We start from the raw sequence: 27,348 nt of genomic DNA, 5'->3' as shown, positions 1-27,348 counted from the left end.
TTCCCCACCATTGTTAGTTTGAAGAAAATCCCAGGCAGGGCATGGTGGCTCACGCCTGTAATCCCAGCATTTTGGGAGGCCAAAGTGGGTGGATCACGAGGTCAGGAGATGGAGACCATCCTGGCTAACACGGTGAAACCCCATCTCTACTAAAAATATAAAAAATTAGCCGGGCGTGGTGGCGGGCGCCTGTGGTCCCAGCTACTTGGGAGGCTGAGGTGGATGGCATGAACCCAGGAGGTAGAGCTTGCGGTGAGCTGAGATTGCACCACTGCACTCCAGCCTGGGCGACAGAGTGAGACTCCATCTCAAAATAAATAAATAAATAGAAAATACCAGATATATTATCTCATCCATATCTTTTAAAGCCTTCCAGATGATTCAAATGTAAAACCCCAGTTGGAAAGCAATGAACTACTGTTTTAGCCCATTTGTGCTGCTGTAACAAAATATCTGGGACTGGGTAATTTATAAAGAAAATGAACTGCTGGGCACGGTGGCTCATGCCTGCAATCCCAGCACTTTGGGAGGTTCAGGAGAGAGGGTCTCATAACCCCAGAAGTTCGAGATCAGCCTGGGCAACACAGGGAAACTGTGTCTCTACAAAATATGAAGATAAATTAGCTGAGTGTGGTAGCATGCACCTGTGGTCCCAGCTACTTGGGAGGCTGAGGCAGTGGGATTGCTTGAGCCTGTGAGGTTGAGGCTGCAGTGAGTTTTAATTATACCACTGCACTTCCACCTGGCTGACAGAGTGAGCCCTTGTCTCAAAAAAAAAAAAAGAAGAAGAAGAAGAGGAGGAAGAGGAGGAAGAGGAAGAAGGAAGAAGAGGAGGAATAAGAAGAAGAAGAAGAAAAGAAGAAGAAAGAAGAAAGAAGAAGAAGAAACAACTTACTTTCTCAGAGTTCTGGAGGCTGAGAAGTCCAAGATCAACACACTGGCAGGCTCAGTTGTGTGATGAGGGCTGCTCTCTGCTTCCAATGTTGTGAGACTCCACAAGGGAGAAACACAGCAGCCTCACATGGTGGAAAGGCGAGCAGGCTGAATGCTGATGGAGCTTTTTTATAAGGTCTTTCCTTTCATTCACAAGGGAGTATCCCTCATGGCTTAATAACCTCTTCAAAAACCCCAGCACTTAATACTATCACATGCACAACATCTGAATTTTGGAGGGGACATATTCAACACATGGCACTATTCAAGACTACGATCCTCCATTTATTTAGAGGACAGACTTTCCAGCAGCCACACAACCTCGAGAGAGATATTCTCAACTTGAGTGCACATTCAGATCACCTGGGGAGCTACACCTATGCCCAAGCCCCACCCTCTGAGATTATGATTTATCATCTATTTGGGAGTATGACTCTTTCTTTCTCCTCCTCCTCCTCCTTTTGCCACAAGCTCCTCGTGTGATTACAATAGGTTGAGAATCACTGCTTTCACATCTCTCTACATAAAGCCTGTTCCACAGACTAGCAGAAGTGGCATCACCTAGGAGCTGGTTAGAAAAGCAGACTCTCAGGCACCACCCCAGACTTTCTGCATTTTAACAAGTTCCCCAGGTAACCTATATGCACAATAAAGTTTGAAATGTCCTACTCTAAAACAGAAGTTCTCAACACTTGGTCCTATGACCAGAGGTCTCAGGTTACCTGGGAACTCAGGAATGTAAATTTTCGGCTTCACCCCAAAACTCCAGAATCAGAAATTCTGAGGGTGGAGCCCAGCAAGCTGTAACTGGCCCTGCAGGTAATGTTGATGTATTCTCAAGTTCGAGGCCCACTGCTTTGAAGCCTGAAACACAGCTCCATATTGTTATGAATCCAGAGCTCCAAGCAGCAAGAGATGATTGTGAAAACATGTACTCTACTTCAAAAGAGAAGCTGAAGTCATCCTCGGGCTCCCACGCAAACAATTATACATGAAATATCTCTTTATAATCCATAGGAATGGTTGGGGAGGAATTAAAGAAGCAAGCAAGCAACCTGGGGTCCCTTGGTATAGGGATAAATCCTATGCGCCCCATACTCTTTAGAAGAGCACAAACCAATAACTGATGTTCGTAAAAATGTGTAAAACATTAAGCCCTTAAGTTGTGTTCGTTCAGTTCATTCTCAGTACATTAAAAAGGCAATTACATTTACATTTAAAAACATATTTCTATTACAATGGGTTATGTTTCTTTCAAGTGAAAAATAACTACTTAGGACAGTCTATTGTTCCTAAAACCGTGGAAGGATAAGAAGAAAGGTTACACGAGGGTGGTGTGGTAGGACTTAAGACCATTCTCCAGGGCAGTTATTGTTAGGCTTTCTGAGGTCTTGCCTTCTTCCGAGAGCTGGAGCAAAGCCATGAACCTTCTTCCCTTAAAATGCATTTCCAGAATGTACAGAAAATCTTGCATGCAATATCAGAAGATTCAGGCCCTCTAGTCCAATGGGACTGATGTTGAGGGTATCCATTCTGCTGTGGGAAGCAGCCAGAGAGAGCAGAACGAGGCTCTTTGAGGGGTAGAAGGATTCAGACCCAGGCTAAATCCTGGCTTTCTCTCTAACCAGTTAAACCAGAGCCTCAGATTCCTCCTCTACAACAAAAAAGTAGCAGTAGGAAGGGCAGTTTTACTGTTGCCATTCTACAAGTAAGGAAATTGAAATCTGGAAAAGTGGGGGCTAGTCTAGGAGAGCCAGTGGCAGGGTCAGACTTGTAACCTCTATGGCCTTTGAATAGGGCCATCTGCTGTCCAGCCGGATGCAAAGCCGCCTTTTAGACTCTTCAGTGCAGCCAGGCACACCGTTCCCATCCCTCATGTCTAGTTTAGCCCTTCCCATCCTGAGAGCTCACCTCCTGCACATCCAGATGAATCCTGCTATCATGACCATTTGTCCTCTCCCCAGCAAAAAAGAGCCATCTCTGCTTGCAAGCCTTATTCGGAGCCAGGAAGAGCTGGCCAGTTCATCTGTTAAGACTCAATGAATCCTGAACAGAATGAGCTCCTAAATCTGTGGCACTGTATTGCACTTACTCTGCTTAAATGCCTATTCCTGCTACTAAAACATGAACTCCTTGAGAGTAGGGACTGCCTGTGACTCATCTTTGCATCCCCAGAGTTAGCCCATGAGCACTTAACAAGGAAGGGAGGGCAAGAAGAAGGGAGGGAGGAAAGGCAGGCACCATTCTGGACCTTGCAGGTAGTGCTGTTTGGGGTCCTGATTCATCATGGAGCAGCCTTTGGGACTTTGCAAGTGCTATTTTACCCTGGTATTGTGTTTGCAGATAAGCCTGTCTCTAGGACTAAATTTGAAGCCCTTTGAGGGTGCAAAAGAGTTTTCCTACCTTTATGTAGGAAATACTGAGGGCTACATTATACAGGCAACACATTGGGTGGCCCTGAGACCTTCCATTTTCCTGAAGTGTCAAGATCTTCCTATCAAAGTATCCTAGACCCTAGATAGTAGGGTCTAGACTGAAGGCTATGAGCTGTTAGGAAACGAGTAGCCTAATTCTGCATACCCAACTTCCAGGAAACCCAAGCACACACTAGTAGGACAAACTGTGGGTTTAGCTTCCCTCTCCCACAACCCCCTAGTCCTTCAAACCACACATATTGTCCCCAACTGCTCCCTTCTCCTCCAGCAGTGGGGCCACAGCAAGTAGAGGGGGTGGAGACACCGGGGAGTAGATTAGAGAGTAAGGCCAGTTTTCAAAATGGATCTCAGCCAGAAGGATCAGGGTCCCTAAGTTTTCAATGTGAATACAGCCCCTGCCAAGCTTTGAGCGTAGGGGCACCCTGCACAAGTGATTATGGGTGCATGTGTGCACACATTTGCATGCACGTATGTACACACACCACACACATACAAACACACAGAGCCTGGGGGAGCAGAATAGAGCTGACTTTTGGTAATAAGCTGCCTCCGCTGAGTCCTAGCAATCCCCAAAGCCCTGCGCATTGTGACTTCGTTCCCGTGATCTGTAGGGTAACTTGGCAATTGGTTTCCCAGAAGTGCAGAAGTTAGTGACTGAGTCCAGCTCCAGGGACACAGAAAACCAGAAGATCCAACCAAAGAATCCCCTACCCCTCTGACTGCACAGGTAGGCAATGCCTGACGCCTTCTTGTACGCAGTACCATGCTCACTTCTGACAGTCTGGTTGGAGGAGCTGACACCAAGAAAAAAGATGGAACCATCTTGGGCTTAATGCACCACTAGGTGGTATGACCAGGAAGTTCTGTGGCTCTTCAAAGAGCGCCAAGCTCCACTGGAGAGGGATCCAGGAGGTGGCATGGAGGTGGTGGTGAAACCTGGACAGATGAGGAGGAAGCAGATTGTTGGAGAAAATGGAAGTAGTCATGGTAAATCAGGAGGGAACACAATGAAGAATTCGGAGTAACAAATTTGAAACACTATATATATACAAGAAGAAAGGTTACACTAGGGTGATGGGGTAGTACCTAAGACCATTCTCCAGGGCAGTTATTGTTTCACATATATATAAGCTCACAGCAAAAATGTCAATGAGTTACAAGGCTACGCGGGGAGCATAAGTCCCTTGGTCCCTGTTTCTACTTTTCAGAGGTAAATTTGTGTGTGTGTACACAATGCTGGCATGTGTTTGTGTGTTTCTTTCCTCATTTTCACACAAATGGGATGACAGTATAGCTACTATTCCAACTTACATTTTTTACTTAACCATTTATTTTCAATACCTCTCTTCATTAACATACAAAAATAAACCTAAAACCTTATTATTGTTGTTAATTACTCCATTATAGGAGTTACCAAATGCCCTTCAGCTGTAAACATTTACCTTGACTCCAATATTCTGCTGTTTCGACCTGGCACTTTGTGTATTACCTGGGCAGTTTTATCAGTGAAGTAAACCTACAGCAGTTTCTGGGTCAAGGAAAACTCTAGTTTCATTCTCGTCAACAGTTCAAATGACATTTAGTGAGTACCTACAATGTGCAAGAGAGAAGGGATAATAAAAGAAAATTTATTTTAGTAACACTGAAAATAAACCGGTCTTGGGGACCTGAAGCCTCATGTGAAGAGGTAGTTATTGAAGAATGGGCTAAGGGCATTTCTACTCTATATTTTTTTGCTATTGTATGCATATATAATGTATATATTTTTGATAACTATTAAATGTGCAACCTAATACACGGGTTGTAAAACATTACTGCAGAACAGGTAATTACATGGCATATTTACCCCCAATCTATTATATATCATAAGTTCTTTTCACTGTCTTCAGCATAACTCAGTGTGTTATAAATTATATGCATGAAAAAATCACCATGCAGTTTTTCTGCATTATCTCCCAGGAGTTACAAGGATTGCCGGGGGCGCTTAGAACCAAATCAGTCCCTAGCCTCAAGCCCACCGCTACCCCTAATACCAGTCCCAGCGTGAAGGAGCACTCACATCAGGTAATGGTTCAGCTTGCTGTTTTCCCAGCCAGAAAACGAGTGAGTAGGAAGCAGGCCTCCCCACTTGAGTTCTGATTTCCTGAAAAGCCAAATTCTCATTGCTCTCCCTACCGAGGCCCTTCCTCTGCCCCTACCCTTTCATCAAAAGTGAAAGTGTTACTGCAACAGCACACAAGTGCTGGCATCAAAGATCTGTGTTATTCACTGGTTCCCAGAAAAACACTTGTCTGGGACACGGGTTAAGGAGCAGCCAAGAAGAGGTCATTGATCTCTGTCTCCAGGGCTCAGTGGCTTTGGCATGGGGAGGGGCCGAGGCTTTCCAGATGTTCCACTGAAGGGCTGGATGGGCGCCAGGAGAGTGCCGCAGATCTACAAAGGGATGCCTGTTCCTCAAGAGTGTACCATGCAAAGTCAAAAACTCTCTGAAGAGAGTGCTGGCCAAAGTGGGCAGGGCCCCCAGAGAGACATCAGCAGTGACCATCTTCCGCTGTCCTCACTCCCTCCAGCCCACAGTCACCACAGCCACTACACCCCCTCCCCCAGCACTCACATGCACGTATATTTCCCCCAAACTACCAGCTCTCGTTCCTATAGTAACAAAGCAAAAGCTAACAGGGTTTGAAAAAGCAGTAAACTTGACAGCAACCATACAGAAGGGCAAAGAAAATAGCCTGGGAAATTCTGTTCTCTCCCTAGAAATCTGCCTTCAGAGGAGTGCCAGCCCATCAGGGGGCCCCAGCTACAAGTCTAAAACCTCAGCTCCCAAAGGCACAATTCCCTTCCTCTGGCTCCACCCACCCTCTCTGAAAAGGAGAAGGCCAGAGTTACATGGATCAGAGCACTACGTAAGTTTGCAAGTTATCTGAACAAGGAGTAACCCCTAAACACAGCATTTGGGTGATTACGTGGCAATGATAACCCGACTACTATTAACACCTCTGCTTCAGTCATACATTAAACAAATACTTATTGAGCATGTACAGTATGCCAGGCACTATTCCAGGTTGCTAGGGATACAATGACAAACAACTTAGATAAGATTCTTGTCCTCGGGAGCTTATGTTCTAGAGGGGCAAACGGATAATTAGTAAACAAACAAATACTAGTTTCATAAGGCACTAAGCACAATGACATAAAAGCAGCTCCAGTAACAAAAAAGATTCCCAGGAAGTATATTATGTATAAAAATGGAGACAGTAGGATGATAGAAAGAAAACTAGACTTTCTACATTATACAAGCGTGTGGTGCTTTACTTTCAAAATGAGCTTTCATGTACATCAGCTCATTTTGCCACTGCTACCTATTGAGTTAGCAGGGTGAGAATGCATCAGTATGCTCACTGGCCCAAGTAGAAACATATTTGGAAGCCCAAATATGTGACATGATTTGTTCAAGATCTACCAAGTTTCATTCTTTGGATATCTATGTATCGGATAACCACAGAATGAAAAGATTAGCTACAAATGAGGGGAAGATATTGCAATACATGACTACCCCTGAAGCACTAAGAAATAGGCAAAAACAACAGAAAAATGCACTAAGGGAGTGAACAGACATTTTTAAGGAAAGGTCGAAAACACATAAAAAGATTCTCAATATCATGAATAATCAGATAAATACAAATTAAAACTATAATGGCATATCACCCACCATACTGGTAGAAATTTAAAAGTTTGATAATACCAAATAGTCATGAAGATAGAAAGCAATTGGATATTGCAAACATGTCTGGTGGCGGCATCAGCTGGTAAAATCACTTTGGAAAACAACTTATTACCTAGCAAACCCAAATGTGCACATATCCGTTGAACCATCTTTTACCATGCCTGGGTAAATAACCTAGAGAAACGATGCATAGAAACAAGTACACCTCCGAAATACACTATTGTCCTTAACAGAAAAAAACTTGAAAGTATTCCCAATGTCTAGGGATAGAAGAATGGATAAATTAATTTTGATATATTAATATAGTGGAATAACACACAGCAATAAAACAATGAACTGCAGCCACACACACATCAATACGGATGAATCTCAAAAGTATAATGTTGTGTGAAACACAAAGAATTTATATAGGATGATACTATTTTATTTATTTATTTATTTATTTATTTATTTATTTATTTAGAGATGGAGTTTTGCTCTGTTGCCCGGGCTGGAATACAATGGCGTGATCTCAGCTCACTGTAGTCTCTGCCTCCTGGGTTCAAGTGATTCTCCTGCCTCAGCCTCCCTCCTGAGTAGCTGGGATTACAGGCACCCGCCACCATGCCCGGCTAATTTTGGTATTTTTAGTAGAGGTGGGGTTTCACCATGTTGCCCAGGCTGGTCTCAAACTCCTGAACTCAAGTGATCCACCCACCATGGCCTCCCAAAGTGCTGGGATTACAGGTATGAGCCACCACACCCGGCCTGATACTATTTAAATAAAGCTCAAAAGCAGGTAAAACAAAACAATATATTATTTGGGAAAACATATATTTAGGTGCTAAAATCATAAAAAATGCAAGAAAATAATTAATACAAAATTTAAGATATTTACAAACTTCCCCCCATTGAGGGGAAAAAAATGACAAAGACAAAGTCAGTGAAGGATGCCCAGGGGCTGCAAAGGCACTGGCGATGCACTTATTTTAAAGCTGGATCATAGGGACATATGACCCATGATATACAATAGAAGTTCAGAATAAGAATAGTGGAAGGGAGGGTAAGTCTGATTTAAATTAAGTCCAAAAGACAGATTGATTCAAGGGAAACAAATCAGATAGGATATTTTTTTCTCAAGTCAAAAAAACCCATCATTTCTTTTCTAAGACAAAGAAGCCTGATGAAGGCCTCATGCAGTACAGGAAGTGAATGTTAAATCCAAAAGATGCTGGTTTGATTTATGTTTTAAAAAATTAAAAATAAAAGCAAAATAGGTTCATCTCCAGGCAGAGCCAGGTGTTTCCAGTTGGCCTGGTAGTGTCGCGGCTAGAAGGGCCATCATTACAGGCAGGGAGAGGCTGGGCGGCCTGAGCAACATCTGTAATTAAGCAGGTGAAGTCTGTCTTCCAAGCTCCAGCTGCTCTGCCAATGACCCTGGTGACCCAAACCCACCTATTACAGGCAGTTCTTGCCTTTCATCCCTTCAGCCTTCAAACAGCACACAGGCCACACGTGGATGCTCAGCCATCAGCTGGCGGTCACATGTCACAGGATGCTTTCTGCCAGCCAAGCAACTCAGCCACCTCCGCAGCTTTGCCATTTTTACCTGGCACTATTTACAACAGCCATTCCTTAATTCATGTAGCAAATATTTCCTAAGGACTACTGTATCCTGGCACTGTTTTAGGTCATGAAAGTACAGCAGAGATGAAAATAAACACAGTCCCTGCCCTGATACAGCTTAGATCCTAAAGAGCTTGTACAATTATTTGAATAGTTTATTGCCTCCTACCCTTTGAAAAAAAAAACAAAACGCTGGGTGCAGTGGCTCATGCCTGTAATCCCAGCACTTTGAGAGGCCAAGGCAGGCAGATCGCTTGAGTTCAGGAGTTCGAGACCAGTATGGGCAACATAGTGAGACCTCATCTCTAAAATAAATAAATAAACAAATCAATCAATCAAAACAATGAATTAGAAAAATAAATAAAATGTGGGCCCTTGTGATGACAGCGATAGATCTACATCACAGCATAGAGGCTCACAGGGCACACCATCAAAGCTTTAGCCTCAGCCAGGCCCTTCCAGAACTTAAGCAGGTTGACAGGCTGCCCAGATGATCATGTGAACATTTTTTTAAAAACTCTTTTAAAGATCAAACTGCTGGAAATATTACCAGAAATTTTTTCTGAACAATAAGACATAGTGAGGGAATTTTATAATGCATTTTAGTTTTCTGATAATGGAATCCTCCATGATAATGTTCAACTGAATTATTCAACTTTCACTCCTTTGACATTTTTAGAAAGCATCACGTGCAACTTAGGGAACCAACTGCCTAGAAATCTAGCTGTTGGTCCTTTATTAGTACAGCCACTATGGAAAGCAGTACGGAAGTTCCTCACAAAATTAAAATAGAACTACCATATGATCCAGCAATCCCACTACTGGGTATATATCCAAAAGAAATGAAATCAAATGTCAAAGAGACATCTGCACACTCACATTTACTGCAGCACTATTCACAACAGCCAAGATAGGGAATCAACCTAAACTCCCATCTAATGATGAATGGATGAAGAAAATGTGGCACATCAGCACAGTGGAATATTATTCAGCCATAAAACAGAATGAAATCCCGTCACTTGCAGCAAAGTGATGAACCTGGAGCACATCATGTTAAGTGAAATAAGCCAGGCATAGAAAGACAAACACTGCATGATCTCACTCATAGGCGGAATCTTAAAAAGCTGATCTCATAAAAGTAGAGAGTAAAATAGTGGCTACCAGAGGCTGGGGAAAATAGAAGGCAAGGGGGATGGAAGGAAGTTGGTTGGTGGGTACAAAGTTACAGTTAGACAGGAAGAATAAGTTTTCCTGTTCTATTATACAGTAGCATGACTACAGCAAATAACAATGTGTTGTATATATCAAGAGAGCTAGAAGAGAGAACTTTGAATGCTATTAACAGGAAGAAATGATAAATGGGCCAGGCGTGTGGCTCACGCCTGTAACCCAAGAACTTTGGGAGGCTGAGGTGGGTGGATCACTTGAGGTCAAGAGTTTGAGACCAGTCTGACCAACATGGTGAAAACCTGTCTCTACCAAAAATATAAAAGTTAACCAGGCGTGGTGGAGGACGCCTGTAATCCCAGCTACTCGGGAGGCTGAGGCACGAGAATCACTCGAACCTGGGAGGCAGAGGCTGCAGTGGGCGGAGACTGCGTCACTGCACTCCAGCCTGGGCGACAGAGTGAGACTATCTCAAAAAAAGAAAGAAAGAAAGAAAGAAAGAAAGAAAGACAGACAGACAGACAGAAAGAAAGAAAGAAAGAAAGAAAGAAAGAAAGAAAGGATAAATGTTTAGAGAGGGGGATATGGTAATTACCTTGATTTGATCACTATACAATGTACACCATGCATTGAAACGCCAGAAATATATACAATACATTGTATCCCAGAAATATATGCAATTATTATGTACCAATTATAATTTCTAAAAAAGTTTTTATAAAGAAAGAAAGAAAGGCTTAGGATTCCATCTTTCTATAAGGGTTTTGTTTTTGTTTGTTGAGGGAAGGGAGGGTTGGCCTTTTAATGCACATGGAGACTTTAAACCATCATCATCGTGAAAGCCCTGAAGGCACGATCTCAAGCAAAGACAGAAAGTAGGTCAGTGTTAGGGGCAGCAGTCAACAGCCTTACTGTGCCCCACCTCACAGGAGCAAAACATTGTTCAGCCCATTTATGGCAATACATCACCCACTGAAGTGAGAAGCTTTCTACCCAAAACAAAACCCCTTCTCAAGTTAAGAAGCTAAATTCTTCTCAAAGAAACCTCATTCTCTTTCTACTCCTGTGGCTTCCAGACAATACTCTCGTAAGTTTGAGGAGAAAATCTTTACTTCACAGGACACACGAGCAAGCACGATGAAAGGATGTTTCCCCTAAAGTCAAGGGCTTGTGTTACTATTTCCCTTTCTCCCAGATGGACCTGTTCCCAGACACACACCAATGCACTGCGTTTTAACGAACTCCACGTGTGCAGCTACACGACAGAGACATTAAGGAGCAAATCCTGATGTTACAGACTTTTTCACTTCTAAAAACTTTTCTTAGGAAGGGTTCACACAATTGGGGGTTCATTCAGATAGGGAGCTTCCCTAATTCTTTGGGAACAAGGTTCAAATTTTAATATTTCCATTTTTGCCTGAATTTGTAAGGTTTTTAACTATTCTGTAAATACCTGCTAAGATCCAACTTCTTCCCTTTTCCTTTATTTCACACACTCTTTTATCTCTACCTTCTTACAGTGTAAGCCTTGGATTTTTAAAAAATAAAATAAACACTGCCCTATCAGCCTCCACTTGTATATATTTATGGAAGTTATTTGTTACATCCAGATCTTACAAAAGATCATTAAAAGAATAGTCTTGTAATAGAACAAATGGAAACATTGGTTCATCAAAATCAGAAAAAAGAACTGCAATTATCCAATACAGCCCTCCGCTAATATATGAATTTGTTCTACGATATTTCAAAATGCTTATTTGGTCTCCCCTTGAATACCTCCAGAGATGGAGCACTCCCTACTTACTGTTCGAGTGTATTTAACTGCTGGTGAGCTCTGCTTGTTGGAGACTTTTTCCATACATTAAACTAAGCTTAAATCTGCCTCCCTATAACTCCTTGTAACCCTTGCTATCCCAAAGCTGCGAGAGGAGCCACAGAGTAAGTTCTCTTTCTATTCCACTTGGCCACAATTTAAGTTTCTAAGACACCTACCAGGTCTCATCTACTATTAATATTAAGGTTCCTGTTCTTCGGCCAAGAATAACTGGGTCTGGCTCCCTGGTGGTAAGTGTAAGGAGAGATTAGGAAACTTTCTCATGGACTCACACCTGTGTTCGGCAAGTCTTCAATCTGAGAATTCAAATTCCTGAGCATTGGCTGAATCATTGCATCTTAATGCAATCCTGTTGAAGATCAGAAATACCCAATGATTTGTTTACCTTCAATAGGCTAGTTAGTAGCAGCTAGGAAGAGAATCCAAGCTTCTTATTTTAATACAAGGATTCCTCCCACTATACCTCATCATGAAGCCACCTAATGCTAATTCGGCGTAACCAGTTGGGGGTCTTGTGAACAGTGCTATTGAGGCCCTGGAATAAGCAAGACCCCCATAGACTTAATCCATGCCTCTCTATGGTAACCTGTTTCACACTGGGTTTTGGTAGTCTGTCTCTAGGTCTGGCTCCCCACTGGACCGAGAGGCCCCAAGTACAGGGACAGTCCTTGTCCCCATGCTTGTTTTGTGTAGTCAGAATGGTAGGATGGTGTTCCTGGCTCAGCAATGGCACATTGCAAGGCCAGCAGGGAGCCACGCTGCACCGGGCCAGCTCTCAGCTCTGGACCAGTACAGGAACCTTTGCCCTTGTGCTCTTACATGGGGCAAGCAGGGCACAACCTGGATTCCAATTACAGATACAATATAAATATGTGAGTACATGGTTGTATAGAAAGACACAGAGGAGTGTGGGGGCAAATCCAGTTTCATGAACCAGGGGAATGCTGGTGGGATGGGGCCGTGTGTGGGAAGGCTCCCAGCAGGTGGCAAACTTGAGGATAAAGAAGTAGCTAAATAAACAGGGAGAGGACAGGGTTTTATAACTGGGGACCTGGTGTGCATGCAGGCCCTGAGTGGCCTTGGAAAGTCCCTAATAAGCATCCGGTACAGTAAGCTTAAACATTCAGATCCATGCCCACTCATGAAATTGATTGTACAGTGGAATATGAAACAACCGATTATCCAAAGCAAAGTCAGTCCAAACACCTTGTTTATCTCAGTAGTTTCCTTTAAAAGTGACAGATTTTCCTGTTATTTTCATTTAGTCATGCATTCATTTATCCAGCAAGTAAAAATTATGCCCCTACTGTGTACACAGCACCTAATCCAGAACTCTGCATTTCCCCTTCCATCAAAAGCAGGTGCGACCTGCCTACCTCAGGGGAGATCACATAGAGGTAAGTTCTAGCAAGGTCCCTGGGTGAGTTATTTTAATTAAAGCCCCAGGAACCAGGAAAAAATTAGCACAGTGGGATCAAATTCAGGCACCACTCAATACTTCAGGATATTTATAGAAAAACAAACACGAAAACAAAAAATTCAATATCCTGACTGGCTGCTTTTAAAAGGGTTACTTAGTGCTTTGTTTTCCTGGTATAATTGTTTCTTGTTCTCTTCTTGGAAGAACACTGATGTTGTCCATTTTGACCTTCTCAAAATGGAAACTGCAAACTATGAAAGCCAGAATGAAAAATCCAAGGCCTGGGCATTTCCCAGCCCTCTAACAACACTGATGCCTTCTCAACTCCTTTCCTCATAAGAAAGGAGAATAGGGAGGGAGAAGATTCCAAACAGAAAAGGATTCAAGGGCATTGATTTCGAGAAGACTAAATGATCGGGACTCGAGAAAGAAAAATCTGCACATTTCCTTCTCAGTTTTCCATCAAGTAGGAACTAGTGCCTGCTCAGCATGGTTCAGAGGCGGAACATCTCAAGGCTTCCAGTCTCCTGCTACTCCAAGTGAGGTTCAGGGACCAGCAGCACAGGCATCTCCTGGGAGCTGGTTAGCAATGCAGAATCTCAGCACCCATCCTGGGCCCCCCGAGTCAGAATCTGCATTTTCACAGGCTCTCCAGGCAATTCACATTCTTAAGCTCTTTAAGCCTCATTTTTCCAATATGTAAAAGAGGGATGATAAAACCTACCTGGCAGATCCATTTAGCCTTAAATAAAATAATTTCTGTATTGAGATCTGGCTTGAACATTTTTATTATCTCCCACTTCCCCTTTCCAGGTGCCCAGCTGTATGCAAACCTCTCTTGGTTTTGACTCAGAACTATAGAGCTAGACGAAGCCCTTCGTGCCACCCCTCTCTGTGTATGGAGCAGGCCAGTGGGACCCAAGTAGAGTAAATGACTTGTCACTGGACATCTCCTGGTTTGAGAGCTCCCGGAGGGCAGGACTTAATGTCTTTTTCATCTTTGTTTCTTTAGCTCTTAGCATGGTGCCTGGGCAGGCAATAGACTCTCAGCATACGTCTGTTGAATGAATCAGTCAATCAAGTAATTAACTAATTATGGAGCAGGAACTACAATGCAGAACCCAATAACAGATGGATACACCTGGAAGTAAATTTAACTTCCCTTGAGTTAACTTTTTTAAACAGTTTGAAACAAATTCACACTTGGCTAACAGTAGAGGTCATGGGTTTTTGTTGCAGAGAACATTTCTCCCTTTGAACTAAACATCACCATTATTTTCAATGTCAGGAAACACACAAACTTGAATGCCTGGAAAGTAGGTATGGCCCATTGGTAGCTGGCTTGCCCTACTTAGCGGGGTAGAAGGGCAGAGCTAATGAAAGCACTCTGTCTGGGGAGATGAACAAGTTTGGGACAAGTACCAGCGGAGGCTAAATGCTAAAAAATACTGCCATCAGAAACGCCACTGTGGGATTGTCCATCCAGCAAGGTGCAGGCAGGGCTGGCAGGTGAAGGCAAGTGGCTCCTGGAGTTACTGCTATGAGGGGGTCTTGCATCACCCACTTTGCAGGAGCCCAGGCCACCTGGCCCACCTGCCTCTCCATGGCAGGCGCATTCAGTCCTCGGTGACAGGCATAGCCCGAGAGAATCCCGAATTTCAACATAGCCCTTTTTTTTTTTTTTTTTGAGATGGAGTCTCACTCTGTCGCCCAGGCTGGAGTGCAGTGGCCAGATCTTGGCTCACTGCAAGCTCCGCGTCCCAGGTTCACGCCATTCTCCTGCCTTAGCCTCCCGAGTAGCTGGGACTACAGGTGCCCACCACCACGCCCGGCTAGTTTTTTTGCATTTTTTTAGTAGAGACGGGGTTTCACCATGTTAGCCAGGATGGTCTCGATCTCCTGACCTCGTGATTCGCCCGTCTCGGCCTCCCAAAGTGCTGGGATTACAGGCTTGAGCCACCGCGCCCAGCCCTCAACATAGCCCTTTATACATTAGAGGTGTCTATTAAGCAATACATGAATGGAGAAGCATTCTTTGTGGAGTTCCCTGTCCTTACACATGGTGTTCTGTGGATTCGGTGAGTCACTTCTCTCTGGCAGGGTTTGCTGGAGCCTCTTGTAGCCTCTGGCCATGGGCAAGTCACTGTGTGAATGCGAACGGTCACATTTCTATATAATTCAATTTTTTTTCAACATTTCTAAGTAATAAAAAAGTAATAGCTCATTCACATACATGGGAAAGAAAAACAAAATAATAAGCTTGACAAGAAATGTCTCCTTCTTTCCAAATTTTCCCTTTCCTTTCCCCAGAGACAGCCATTGTTTTCAATGTGCTGTGTATCCTTGCAGAGACAGCCTACAAACACACACACACACCCCTCCCAAACACACACAAGCATATCCACCTGAATGTAAGCCCCATGAGGGCAAGAATTTCTGTTTCTATTGTTCACTTATGTGCCCCCAGTTCTGAAAAGAGTAACCAGCATACAGAAAGTGCCCCATAGCCATATGTTGAATGAGTGAATATATACATCCCATGTCTTCCTGAAAAATTCAAATTGTGGTCAATCAAATCCTAGTCCCTCTTTATTTTATCTCCTGTTCAAATGAATCTTCAGTGGGCAGTGGCACTATTTCCTCAACCAAGGAAAGATGATTACTGTTAGTACCTGCATTTCAGGGTTGCCGTGTGGATCAGTGATCACGTGGAAGTGTTTGTGGCTTTCATTTACTGACTGCCTACTCAGCAGAGCCTGCAAATAGAAGGAAGGCTCCTTGGTGGTCCCACAGCATCCTGCCCTACCAATAGCTACCCAACAACTAAAACACACGATTGTGCTTACTGGTCTATTGCTTGCCTCCTTCTATCACAGCATGAGCTTCCTGATAGCAGGCACTGTGTTCATGAGCTCTACATCCCCCAGGGCCTTGTATATATTAGATAAGCAAATAAATGATGCTTCCAATGGAAGAAACGGAGGATGAGGGGGAGACAGAATAGGTGGTTCAGAGACATTCATTCTCACCTGTGTGCACATGGGCACATGTACACCCCTGCACTGGCCCCTACGAGCTCACACCAAAGGTTTACATAAAGGAGGAAGATAAAAGCCCCAGTGTCAACAGCTCGATTAAAAATGGTGAATGCACTTGATTGTGAAAACGTGCATGTTTCAACAAAGGTAGGTAATAAGGAAAATCAATAAAACTGTTAGCACTGGCCATTTTCAACTGGATAAAAGAATAAAGTAATTGGTCCTGAAAGACAAACAACTCTAAATTAGGTTAAATGAATGGAAATACCCTTTCTTTTAAGCCAAATCATGAGGACATCAGCAACAATAAATGATTAAATTAGGAGCCATTTTAAGCCAGTATGATCTCAGCTGCAAACAGGAATTTCCAGAAACAATCTTCTTTATAGGACACAGAAATGATACAGAGCAAGACAATAGAGAGAGAACTAGAGGCCATGTGGGACCCACTTCTTGACCAAGGATCTATTAGAAATCCACCTTTCCAATAAGCTTATTTCTTCAACATAACTATGCTTCCTTCAATTATTTTATTAGTAAGACAGGCACACAAGTCAAAAGGAAATATATATCTATGCTCCTGTAATGGCAGAGGGGAAGGAGGCTCTAGTAGTGATCAAAAGAGCTCTGCTCTCCAAACACTCAAGATTCAGTTCTCTTTCTCATCTGCTAATGGTTGGCATTTGGTGTTGTTAACCATGGATGATTCATTTCAGAGGAACTGCTGTGCATCTAGAGGCTATTTGGAAGGAAATGAGGGTTTCTTGGCTTATGTCTCATCAAGCATCTCAGCAACGTCTCTTTGTGACATTATAAACTCCTTGATGGGGGCTTGGTGCTCACTGTTTTCCAGTTGATCCCCTTGGTCTCATCTGGTGCATATAGTCACTTCTAGGAACAAGAATTTATTTCATCAGGACCAAAAATAGAGCCAAAAATCCCAAGACACAGAGGCTTGCTCCCTGGATCTGAGAATCAGTCACAGGAAGAAGTTATGCTGGGGTGGGGTGTGGTAACGTGGGGTGCATATTGTAAGATCAATGTTGTTGAACATCTGGATTTTGTTATTTTGTTGTTTTCTGGACTCCATGCACTGCCAGGGGATCTGACATGTCCATGCATGTCTAGAGAGTCTGTGTGGTGAACAGGATCAGGATCTCATTGCGTAAGGCACAACATATGAGGGAGCCTGATCAGCACCTTGGAGCTGGTTTCTGGCTTTGAGGTCCCCTGTTTGGGAAGCTGGAAGCTCTCCTTAACCACTCAAGTGACATTTCTTATTAAAGACTGAACAGAATTTGAAAACAGAAAGTGTGGGAGTATCTGGGCTTGATTGTGGGATACCTCCGAAAGGCTGGAGAGGAAGAGAATGCTGAGGATGGTAGAGGGATTGCGATGGGACTCTATGAGGTTGCTAGGTGAGAAAAGAGACCACAAAGACCATGATGGGATGCCTGTACCTGGGCTTGATCTTCTAAATGCCTCAGTGTCAGAGTTGTAAAATGTGCTCTGCCCAGTGTCCCAGACTTGACCAAACTTGACCTAGAACACTCCTTCCCATTGTAGGTCATGGTGGGAGAGAGACTTGACCCAGAAGTCACATCCAGAAGGAACTGCCTTCAATCTTCAGACAGTTTAAACATTTAAGGCATTTCATTTTCTTGTTTGCCTAGCATGAAAATTTCTGCCTGCAACGCTGATGACTGCATTTGTTTGGATGCTCCTAGAGAGCTCACACTGCATCAATTTAACTTATCCCATCTATCCAGCCATCCCCAAAAATAAGAGCTTCAAAGTTGTCTTTGATAATTATGACACGATTCCCTCCACTCACAATGGTCTTTCCACTTCTTCCCTGCCAATCCAGCCTGACTATCCTTTCCTTTCCATCCCAAGGCTTGCCTCTTTCTTGACATTTTCCTGGGTTATTTTGGTCCCGACTTATTCCCACTTGGAGAACTCTTGGTAACACCTAATCAAACACATAATGTCTTGCATTGTTCTCTAATGCTTTCATCCTGCAAGTCTAGGGTGCCTAATTGAATTGCAAGCTCCTTGAAGGCAAAGGGTTTTACACTTCTTGTCAATGCCATCTCCCATTTTCTACTTCCCTCTCCACTTTCCATTCCCCAAACCCAACACAAACACGAAGCTGGGCACATTTGTTGAAATGCATTGGTAGGCTGGAGGCGGTGACTCACACCTGTAATCCCAGCACTTTGGGAGGCCAAGGTGGGTGGGTCACAGGAAGTCAGGAGTTGGAGACCAGCCTGGCCAACATGGCAAAACCCCGTCTCTACTAAAAATACAAAAATTAACCGGGCATGGTGGTGCATGCCTGTAGTCCCAGCTCCTCAGGAGGCTGAGGCAGGAGAATCACTTGAACCCAGGAGGCAAACGTTGCAGTAGGCCAAGATCCTGCCGCCGCACCCCAGCCTGGGCGACAGAGCAAGACGCCATCTCAAAAAAAAAAAAAAAAAATGAATTGGTAACTACTGGTCATTTGAATGAATGGTTCTTTTTAATTTTCTACTAACTAGAAGACATTGGATTATTAATGTAGAATGTAGAAGAAAAGAGGTAAAATTCTTGTGAATTGAAGCTCCAGTGGGACTCGAATCTGAGAGAACCTGTCGATATGCATCCTGCCCACTGGCTAAGACAGAGTTTCAAGAGAAAAACCCCTTTCACTTTGATTTCAACCCTGGAGGCACTGCTCTAATGTCTGCTATGGAGTCTTCAAGTACAAAACTAACATCTCTAACAAGGAGGGAAAGTCAGTAGGAAAAATCACTAACCTGCTGGGATTTGAGCCAGGTCTAGTTTCAGACCAAGACTTAGCTATGGATCCACATTACAGACAACCTGAGAAGGATCCAACCTTGAGTTCGGACAAAAAGAGCTTTTATTTCTAACACAGTGGAAAAGGGATCTGCTTATTTATGAAAGAGACTCTCTAGTCACCTTTGGATTCAAAGCTAAGAACTTTGGCTTTCTATTTCTATTAAAAGCTTTCTGAAGAAAAGAACTAAAATAAAAAGATCAAACGAGGGGTGGGGTGGGGAATCACTGCCATGTGGCAAACTCATTATTGGGGTCATGATTGGAAGCAGGACCTGGATTGTGGCCCAGCAGGGTCTCATAATCAGCCTTTTGGCCTGGAACACATCATCTGACCTCTCAATTTCACCATCTCCCACATGGAGGTAATACCGCTGGGAACTTGGTAAAGCTAAGAGCTCTACACACATGTTATTATTTCAGAACCAAGCAAAGCTGGTTTGATCACGTCTGTCTGTGCAACTTGAAAAAAGTCCAGAAGAGGTTGCAAAGATGAGTTAAGATTTCTAAAATATCCCTTCTGAAAGGTTAAGGGATTTGATTGATTCAGCCTGAAAAAAGAGATATTGAATAACTGTCTTCAAATATTTAAAGGCCTTTTACCCAGGTGCTGGTGAGAAGATGTGGACCACATGTTCTGGTCCACAATAAGCAGGGATGGGACAAACCCAGGCTCTGACAAGGAGAAGCCTCTAGCATTAAGGGCCATGGAATGCAAATGAGTGGCTCAGGGATGCTAGAGAATGTCCTTCCAGGAATTACTTTACTTGGGAGAGGATGAGGAATAAATAGAGTGACAATAGGCAAAACCAAGGCAAGGCCTGAACTCTGCAGAAAACAGTCTCACAGTCCCTGCCAGATAGATTACTCTGTTAAGTCCTCTTTGGTACCTTGCTCTGTTCTTGGCCCTTGTGAACATGTCCCACCCCAGCATCAGAAACCTGCCCTCGAACAGTTTCCCTGAATACCCTGCCTGATGCTCCTTCATGGGCACTGGGTAGAGCTATGCCAAGCTCTCTGCCCTCAGGTCTCCAAGGCTTCATGGTATTTACTGAGCATCTCTTACATGCAAGGGCACTGTACTAAAGCACTGTTCTTATGACAATCCTGGCCTAGCACCTACCATAGGTACCATTATCCCTGTGTTGTAGGTGAGAAATCTGAGACTCTAAGCTACTAAACACTAGAGCCAGGATTTCAATCCAAGTCTGAGGGACTCCTAAGGCTGTGCTCTTTCTCCTTTATCTGTTGAGTCCCACAGAGGAGACTGACCACTTTCAGCCTGTGGCTGCAGAAAGAAACAGGGTGCCTCCTGTTCTGTGCTCTTCTGCTTCCACAATATGCAATCCCTCCAGAACTTGACTTTTCTGCATGATTTGTGATGTATGTGTTGCAAAAATCATTCCTATTCCTTTGTATCCTCTGTATTTTGTTGGAGAAACAGTTTGGTGATCCAAACATACCAACGAGGTGTACTTGTCATTGCTATTGTTGGTTTAGATGCTGAAGAACTCTCCCAGGTGAGCATGACACCTGGATGCAAGGCATGGGAAGAAGAACCTATCACTCCCCAGGTCAGGTCCCGACCATCTCTCATCTGCAAGCCTGTGAATCATGGGACATTGCCACATTATTAAAAAGAATAAGAAATAATATGCAAATTACATCATATCAAAGGAAGAAATACTAACAAATGGGCACAGCAGGAAACCATCATTTGCACAGGTGAGAATTACATTGCTGTCTTACGCTTCTGTTACCTGGGCTAATTATGCTTTGATTTAAGCATCTGGAGAGCCTGGCGTGCCATGCTTACCAGAACCCCTGTGATTATTACTTACGATGTAAGTAAAACACGGACTGAGACTGGAGCTTCCCATAAGAGCATTTTGAGCAGGTTTGCTACTTGGTATAATGTAGGTAAAGTGCCTAGCACCATACCTGTCGAAACGAGTCCATTTCTTGCAACTCCTTTTTTCTGTACATATTAGCCAGCCCTCAGTCCAGAGCTCTGACAGATGTCTATTCAAATTGTACCAAAGGATAAAATCACATGGCCGGAAATGACCTTAACTGTCATCCAGCCTGACCCCCTTACATCTGGGGTTAGGATGCCTGGTTTAGCCAAAACACACACTGGTCAGATTCCATTATAGTGAACTGCACAGGACATGCAAGCAGTGGAATTTTATTAGACAGTTAGAAATCACATTAGCTCCAGCTCTAGCAGACGTAAATGCCCAAGCTTTCTAACAGCATGTGAGCAAGGAAAAGAATCCTTCAGCGCATCCTAGAAGAAGGGGGTGTAGTCACACCATCTCACCCCCACACCTCTCTCTGAGTTCCTTGGAATTTGCATGTGTTGTAAACTTTGTGCAATTCCCATGAATGTATTTTTTTCCATTGATGGGGCTGCAGCATTTGAGAGATGAGAGCTGAAGGGATGCTTGATGGCAGAATAATGGAGTGGTGAAACTTCAGCTGTGCCTCATTTCAACTCTTTCCCTTTCACAGACTGCAGAGTTAGGTATTTTCACTAAAAAAAAAAAAAATACTTAGACAAGAATCTGTGAAAGTCTACAGTCTGTCAATCCAGGAGGGTGGCTGTGACAACTTGCTTCACCCCAGACCCATCTCACATGGTTTAGGTATGAAATGTCATGGTTTCTCATTCTCTAGGGCCTCCCCTTGCCCTCCCAACTCTTCCAAAACCCCCTCCAGGCTAGGAGCCCTCACAGTCCCAGGAACAGGACGGGAGAACAGACATGTATAACACAAACAACAAGAGCAGCTTCTCAGAACGGATTACTGAAGGTCCTACCCACCATCTAAAGAAAGGATCCCAAGTCGAAGAACAGTAATTAAAAAAAAAAAAAAAAAAAAAAAAAAAAGACTAGAAAAATGTCTTCTTTTCTTCAGAGCAACACATGCTAGCACTTTACAGACTCTGGCATGTGTCAGCATTTCTGAAGTAAACTCTATTTTCTTTAGATGAAAGAGATTTAAAAAATAGACTCAGAATTTAGCCCAATGGAAATTGCTTTGGCTATTCACATGCAATAAGCTGTGGAAGCAAGCAGAAAAAAATCAATTGCTTCTGATTTATTTATTCATTCATTTGTCCATCTCCTTTCCCTCTAATGTAAAAAAGGATGTCTTCTATAATTTTGCAAGTCATTTATCTTTTCAAAGAAAGAGAAAATAGTCCCAGCCTCCCATTGGTTGCTCAGCATCTTGGCACAGGAAATACATATTTAATTAATTATCATATTGCACACAGATTATGTAAGGAAAAAAGGGGATTGATTTTGCCCATCAAATGTTTCGCCAGTGTCTAGAATCAGGAGGCCACACTGCAAAACCTTAAGTCAGGTCTGGTGAATTTGGATCACTTGCTATGTTAAAAGCAAGGACAAGGCTTCACCTCACTGCTTGCTCTAATTCTTAAGTGGGGTGGTGGGCACACTGGTGCTCATTTAATTTGTCTTTAAGCCCTTTTGTAGGTCTTAAATATTTCATATGAAATATTGTTAAATCCTCAAATCTTCTACAACAGGTTCTATTCTGGGCGATTCAGAGCTGAGAGCAGAGAAGGGAAGTTGGAAATGCCAAAATGTAATTGCAATGAAGAGCAGGAAATGTAAGCAACCAATTTTGGAAGGCTGTTTAAAGTTTTAAATCTATGCCAAATAATTGAGATCTATTAAAAGAGGGCTTAATTCTATTATAATCCCCATATATACACAATTATTGAATTCTTCCGAATACCTGTTGAGATTGGGTGATAAATTAGCCGAATGGAAATCATCAGGCACCACTGTCAAGCACATCATTTGACTAACTGAATATATAATCCTGCCTTCTATCACTGAGCTTTAAACTACAGTGTGTGGGATTGTGACTTTGAGCTTGTGATCCCCAGTATTCTGGGGAGATGTTGTGAGAGGCCCAAGTGTTCCAGGCAGGAGAGCTGAGAGAGCTCAGTGTCCATCTTTCCCTTTGGGACACAGTCCCCAAACACGGCTTGTTTCTCACTGCCAAGAGGAACTACAGATTGTCTTCTAATATCCCTGCCATGGCATTAAAGCCAACTGTTCTGTCCCCCTGCCCACAGATGGAGGAGCAGTAGAGAAAAGATGGCCACAATAACTACATTTCAGTCTGAATTCCAAATCTTTCTTAGAGCATAAGTCGGTTATATCTCCTTGTTCCCATTTGGATAAGGTTTTATTTTCTAGGCTTCCCTTCTTCCCTTGACTGCTCAGTCCTCAACACCCAGCAAGTGCTTCAAAGGTCTTAAGTGTATTAAGTGAGCAAAGAAAGGATTGAAAGAAGAAGGTGTAAGAGGAAGAGGGTGTAATATGCCATCGAATCAGTCAGTGGGGAGCAGATGTTCCCCCACCCCCCATTATTTCTCTTTAAGAGCAGAGCTTTTGCCTGTGTAAAGAACTGGTAAAAGAAGTCCCACTTCTATCGAAGCTCTAAAGAAGATTCTGAAGTTTGTCACCTTATTTGTTTCATTTCTGGATGCCGTTAGACCAACTAGTTTTACTTCCTTCCCACCACACACACACAAACCCCACGCAAGCCTCCTGGGAGAGGCTGCCCCGCCGCTGAAGCCTGCCTTGCACACAGCATGCAAAAACGCCCGTTTTATTGGCCTCACGTGGTAAGTCCAAAATCTTCCCTCTGCTCCACCAAAGTTAACAGATGGCTGATCCCTTTTGGTACACAGGCGTAAGCATCTTCAAAATAACCTTTTCCTTTAAAGGATGCCAATTAATTAAATGTCACTATAATGTGTCCTGGCCAAGGAGGGAAAGAAGAGACCCAGAAGGCAAAGGGCCAGTGGAAGAGAACAGGGATGAGAGGTCACACTCTCCTACCTTCACCCGACGACCCTGAGAGATCGATGATCACATACACTCTTCCTTCTGGCTCCAGATCAATCTGCAATTAAGAAAATGACAGTGACTCTGTTAGTGCATCGTGTGGACAACCTGAGAGTTCTACAACATTTCTACCCCAAACTGCTAAAACCTAGAGACACAGCTCCATGTAATTCACCTACCTACAATGTGTTGAGTGCTAGGTGAATTAGGAATGAAAGAGAATCAACATTTACTGAATGCCTACTGTGTTCCAGATGCAGACCTGGGAGGTCTGATGCATACCCCATAGGTAGCACCATCCCAGTGGTTCTCAACTGGGGGCAATTTTGCTCCACAGGGGACACTTGGCAAACATCTGGAGGCAGTTTTGTCATGATTGGAGAGAGAGAGTGCTGCTCCTGGCAGCTAGTGGGTGGAAGCCAGAGATGCTGTTAAACGTTCTACAGTGCACAGGATGACCCCTCGCAGCAAGGAATCATTCAGCCCCAAATGTCATCAATGATGTCGAGGTTGAAAAAGTCCTATGTAATCCTATTTTATAGATATGGAAATTGTGCCCAAATTCCAAGGTAAGTGACAATGCTGAGATTCAATGCCAAGCCTGTCTTGAGAAATCCATATTCTTTATACCACACAAACTGCTCCCAGGGGAAATATGAGAAGCATTAAGACACTATTCCTGCTTTTACGGCATTTATCATCTCATTATGGAGTTAAAAAATGGAGAACAATGCTGAACCTAGCTTAATGATAAAGGACGGAAAACAACTGATAAAGCATCTGATGAGCCTGACATCAGTGTAGAAGAGGGAAGAGAAGAGGGAAGGGAAGGTATGCAAGGCATAGGAAATAGCACAGGCACCCTCACTTCCTCCCTCTCCACCTCAAATCCAGCTAACTACTTATAATATACAGAGGTAGGGTGGTGAAATAATCAGGTAAGACAAAAGCCAGAGGGCTAGGCCTCTTGTAGTTAAAGACATCTACGGAAAGGACTGAACTATCCTTACAGAAACTGTGTTCTCTCTATAAGAGAGAGTAGTAACTCTGGAAACTCTGGATCACCAAGTCCCCCTGCTAGCCTCTCCGCCTCCACAATCCCATCTGTCTACACAGAGCTTTCATTGGTTCATAGTGCCAGGCTCTCTCCCCAACAAGCTGTGAATATCTTGAGGGCAGGAACCACTATCCCCCTCCTTTTCCTTTTTCACTGTCCCCAGCAAAGAGCAGGCACGCATTTAGCAAGAATTACTTCAGAAGAGTCAGTCTAGTGCATATCTCCTCCTCCTTCAAAGTCAAGGTCAATTATCACCTCCTCTCTGAAATCTATCCAGATATGCCCAGTCAGAATTAATTAGCCCCTCATCTGTGTTCCCACAATACACCAGACACATCTTACTCATGGCTCCTGTGATGGTTAATATTGAGTGTCAACTTGATTGGACTGAAGGATGCAAAGCATTATTCCTGGGTGTGTCTGTGAGGCTGCTGCCAAAGGAGATTAATATTTGAGCCAGTGGACTGGGAGAGGCAGACCCATCCTCAATCTGGATGGGCACCATCTAATCAGCTGCCAGCGTGGCTAGAATAAAGCAGGCAGAAGAAGTTTGAAAGACTAGACTTGCTGAGTTTTCTGGCCTTCATCTTTCTCCTGTGCTGAATGCTTTCAGCCCTCAAACAGACCCCAGGTTTTTCAGCTTTTGGATTCTTGGACTTTCACCAGTGATTTGCCAGGGGCTCTTGGGCCTTCAGCCACAGACTGAAGGCTACATTCTCGGCTTCCCTACTTTTGAGGTTTTCGGACGCGGACTGGCTTCCTTGCTCCTCAGCTTGCAGACGGCCTATTGTGGGACTTCACCTTGTGATCGTGTGAGTCAATTCTAATAAACTCCCATTCATATATACATATATACATATACCCTATTAGTTCTGTCCCTCTAGAGACACCTGACTAATACAGCTCCTATGAAGCTGTAATACTTTGTCCATCTACCTCTCCGTCCTGCTAGACAGAAAGTATGATAACCAGATTCACATCCCTAGTTCTTAGCTCACTGTCTCTTAGGAAACACCCAGCACACACTCATGGAGGTGGGAAAAGGCTCTGTGTTCAGAACTTCCAGAGTCTTCTGGGATCATTCACCTTCCCAAGGCTCCATCCCCAGGAAGAAAGGCAGGCATGTGATCTCTACTAAAATGACATTTGAACAAGGGGAGAGGAAAGATGAGGTGGCTATACCATGAGCCCCACATATCCCTATAAGACAAAGCAACCAGCTGGAACGATGTTCTCTAAACTCTCCCAACGTCTCACCCTACACACAATCCAGGAGACTCCCAGAGCCACTCCAGAGCCCCATCTTGTTTCCTGACTCAGCCTCCAATAGTTAGGAGAGCTTAAGGTTTCCCTCAAAATTTCATTTTCGTCCACAAGACTCTTCAGTGCCTCATGGGAGAGGCCACTGGTGATAGCTGAGGTATTCCATCAGCACAGGAGTGAGGGAGTGCCACGAGCAGGCCTGCGCTGCCCCTTGGGCACCCCGGGGGAGCTGCTCACCTGAGTTTGGGATCTTCGGTTTTAAATCCAGATGGGAACCAAATACCAAATTGGTAATTCCGCATGCTGCCTTTCTCATTCCTTTCTCCCCAAGAGTCCATGATTTTAAGTTTCTGGGAAAAGAAAATGTTCTCCAGAATTCTCACCACTAGTGCTGACCCTCACCAGCCCCTGTAGCGAATGACAAACAGGAAAACCAACAGTCGGCTCTACTGAATAGAGCCAAACCAGAATCTTCTCCCTGCCAAAGTTCAAAAATATCAGGGGCCCTCTTGCCCAAAAGCATGGAATTTAAATACTGTATGCCTTTTAGAGATTAGATCATCCCTATTAAACCCTGCCGGCAAAATGAAACTCTTTCTCATATCCTCCAACTCAAAGATTTCCCACGACTGTGGACTTTATTGGCAAAGTACAATGCTATCTGTGTAAAGCAGGCAGGGAGAGAGCAAAGGAATGAGATGGGCTTCAGGGCCTATCCAAAGGCAGGCACCATGCCCATCTTTGCAAAAGGGGAGTGAGAACTCGTGGCAGGGAGGACAGGTCATTCATGATAAAATGTATTCGGATATTAACATTCAAGATAGCAATCAGAAACCATTTTAGCACCCACTGCAGCCTCAGTGCTGGTGAACTGCATTTCCAAACAGAAAAATAGAAATTAAGCTATTAAACATGCCAAAAGCAACAAAGAGCTTTGCAGCATGAGCAGATGGCCACAGATCGCCGGCCAAGCCCCAGCCAGCCAAGCGAGGAAGCTCTGAGAATCCAACCAAGGTGGTGGGTCTTCAATGACTGGAGGGGTCACCAAGTATAAAAGATGGTGAAGAGTGTGACACAACTTCACTGCTGAATTAGTTTAATCATAAATTCTGCTCACGATTACATGGTCCAAA

General features: G+C 43.7%; 1 protein-coding gene across 16 annotated transcripts in view; it reads right to left on the bottom strand.

Moving 5' to 3' along the window:
* PRKCE (protein kinase C epsilon) overlaps positions 1-27,348 on the bottom strand; it is a 539,251-nt gene that overhangs the window by 323,229 nt on the left and 188,674 nt on the right. For 15 of the 16 annotated variants that reach the window (XM_017947484.3, XM_009184138.4, XM_017947485.3 and 12 more), the window contains one exon: positions 23,890-23,953. In XM_017947484.3, coding sequence (XP_017802973.1) covers positions 23,890-23,953 — 64 coding nt within the window. Of the gene's footprint in view, positions 1-23,889; positions 23,954-26,452; positions 27,108-27,348 lie in introns of those variants that run through there. The other variant, XM_017947496.3, reaches the window with a different exon arrangement.

The sequence above is a fragment of the Papio anubis genome, chromosome 14 (genome assembly GCF_008728515.1).
Source record: "Papio anubis isolate 15944 chromosome 14, Panubis1.0, whole genome shotgun sequence".
Taxonomy (NCBI): domain Eukaryota; kingdom Metazoa; phylum Chordata; class Mammalia; order Primates; family Cercopithecidae; genus Papio; species Papio anubis.
Note: the sequence above shows the minus strand (reverse complement) of the source record. Positions and strands in the feature narration are given on the sequence as shown.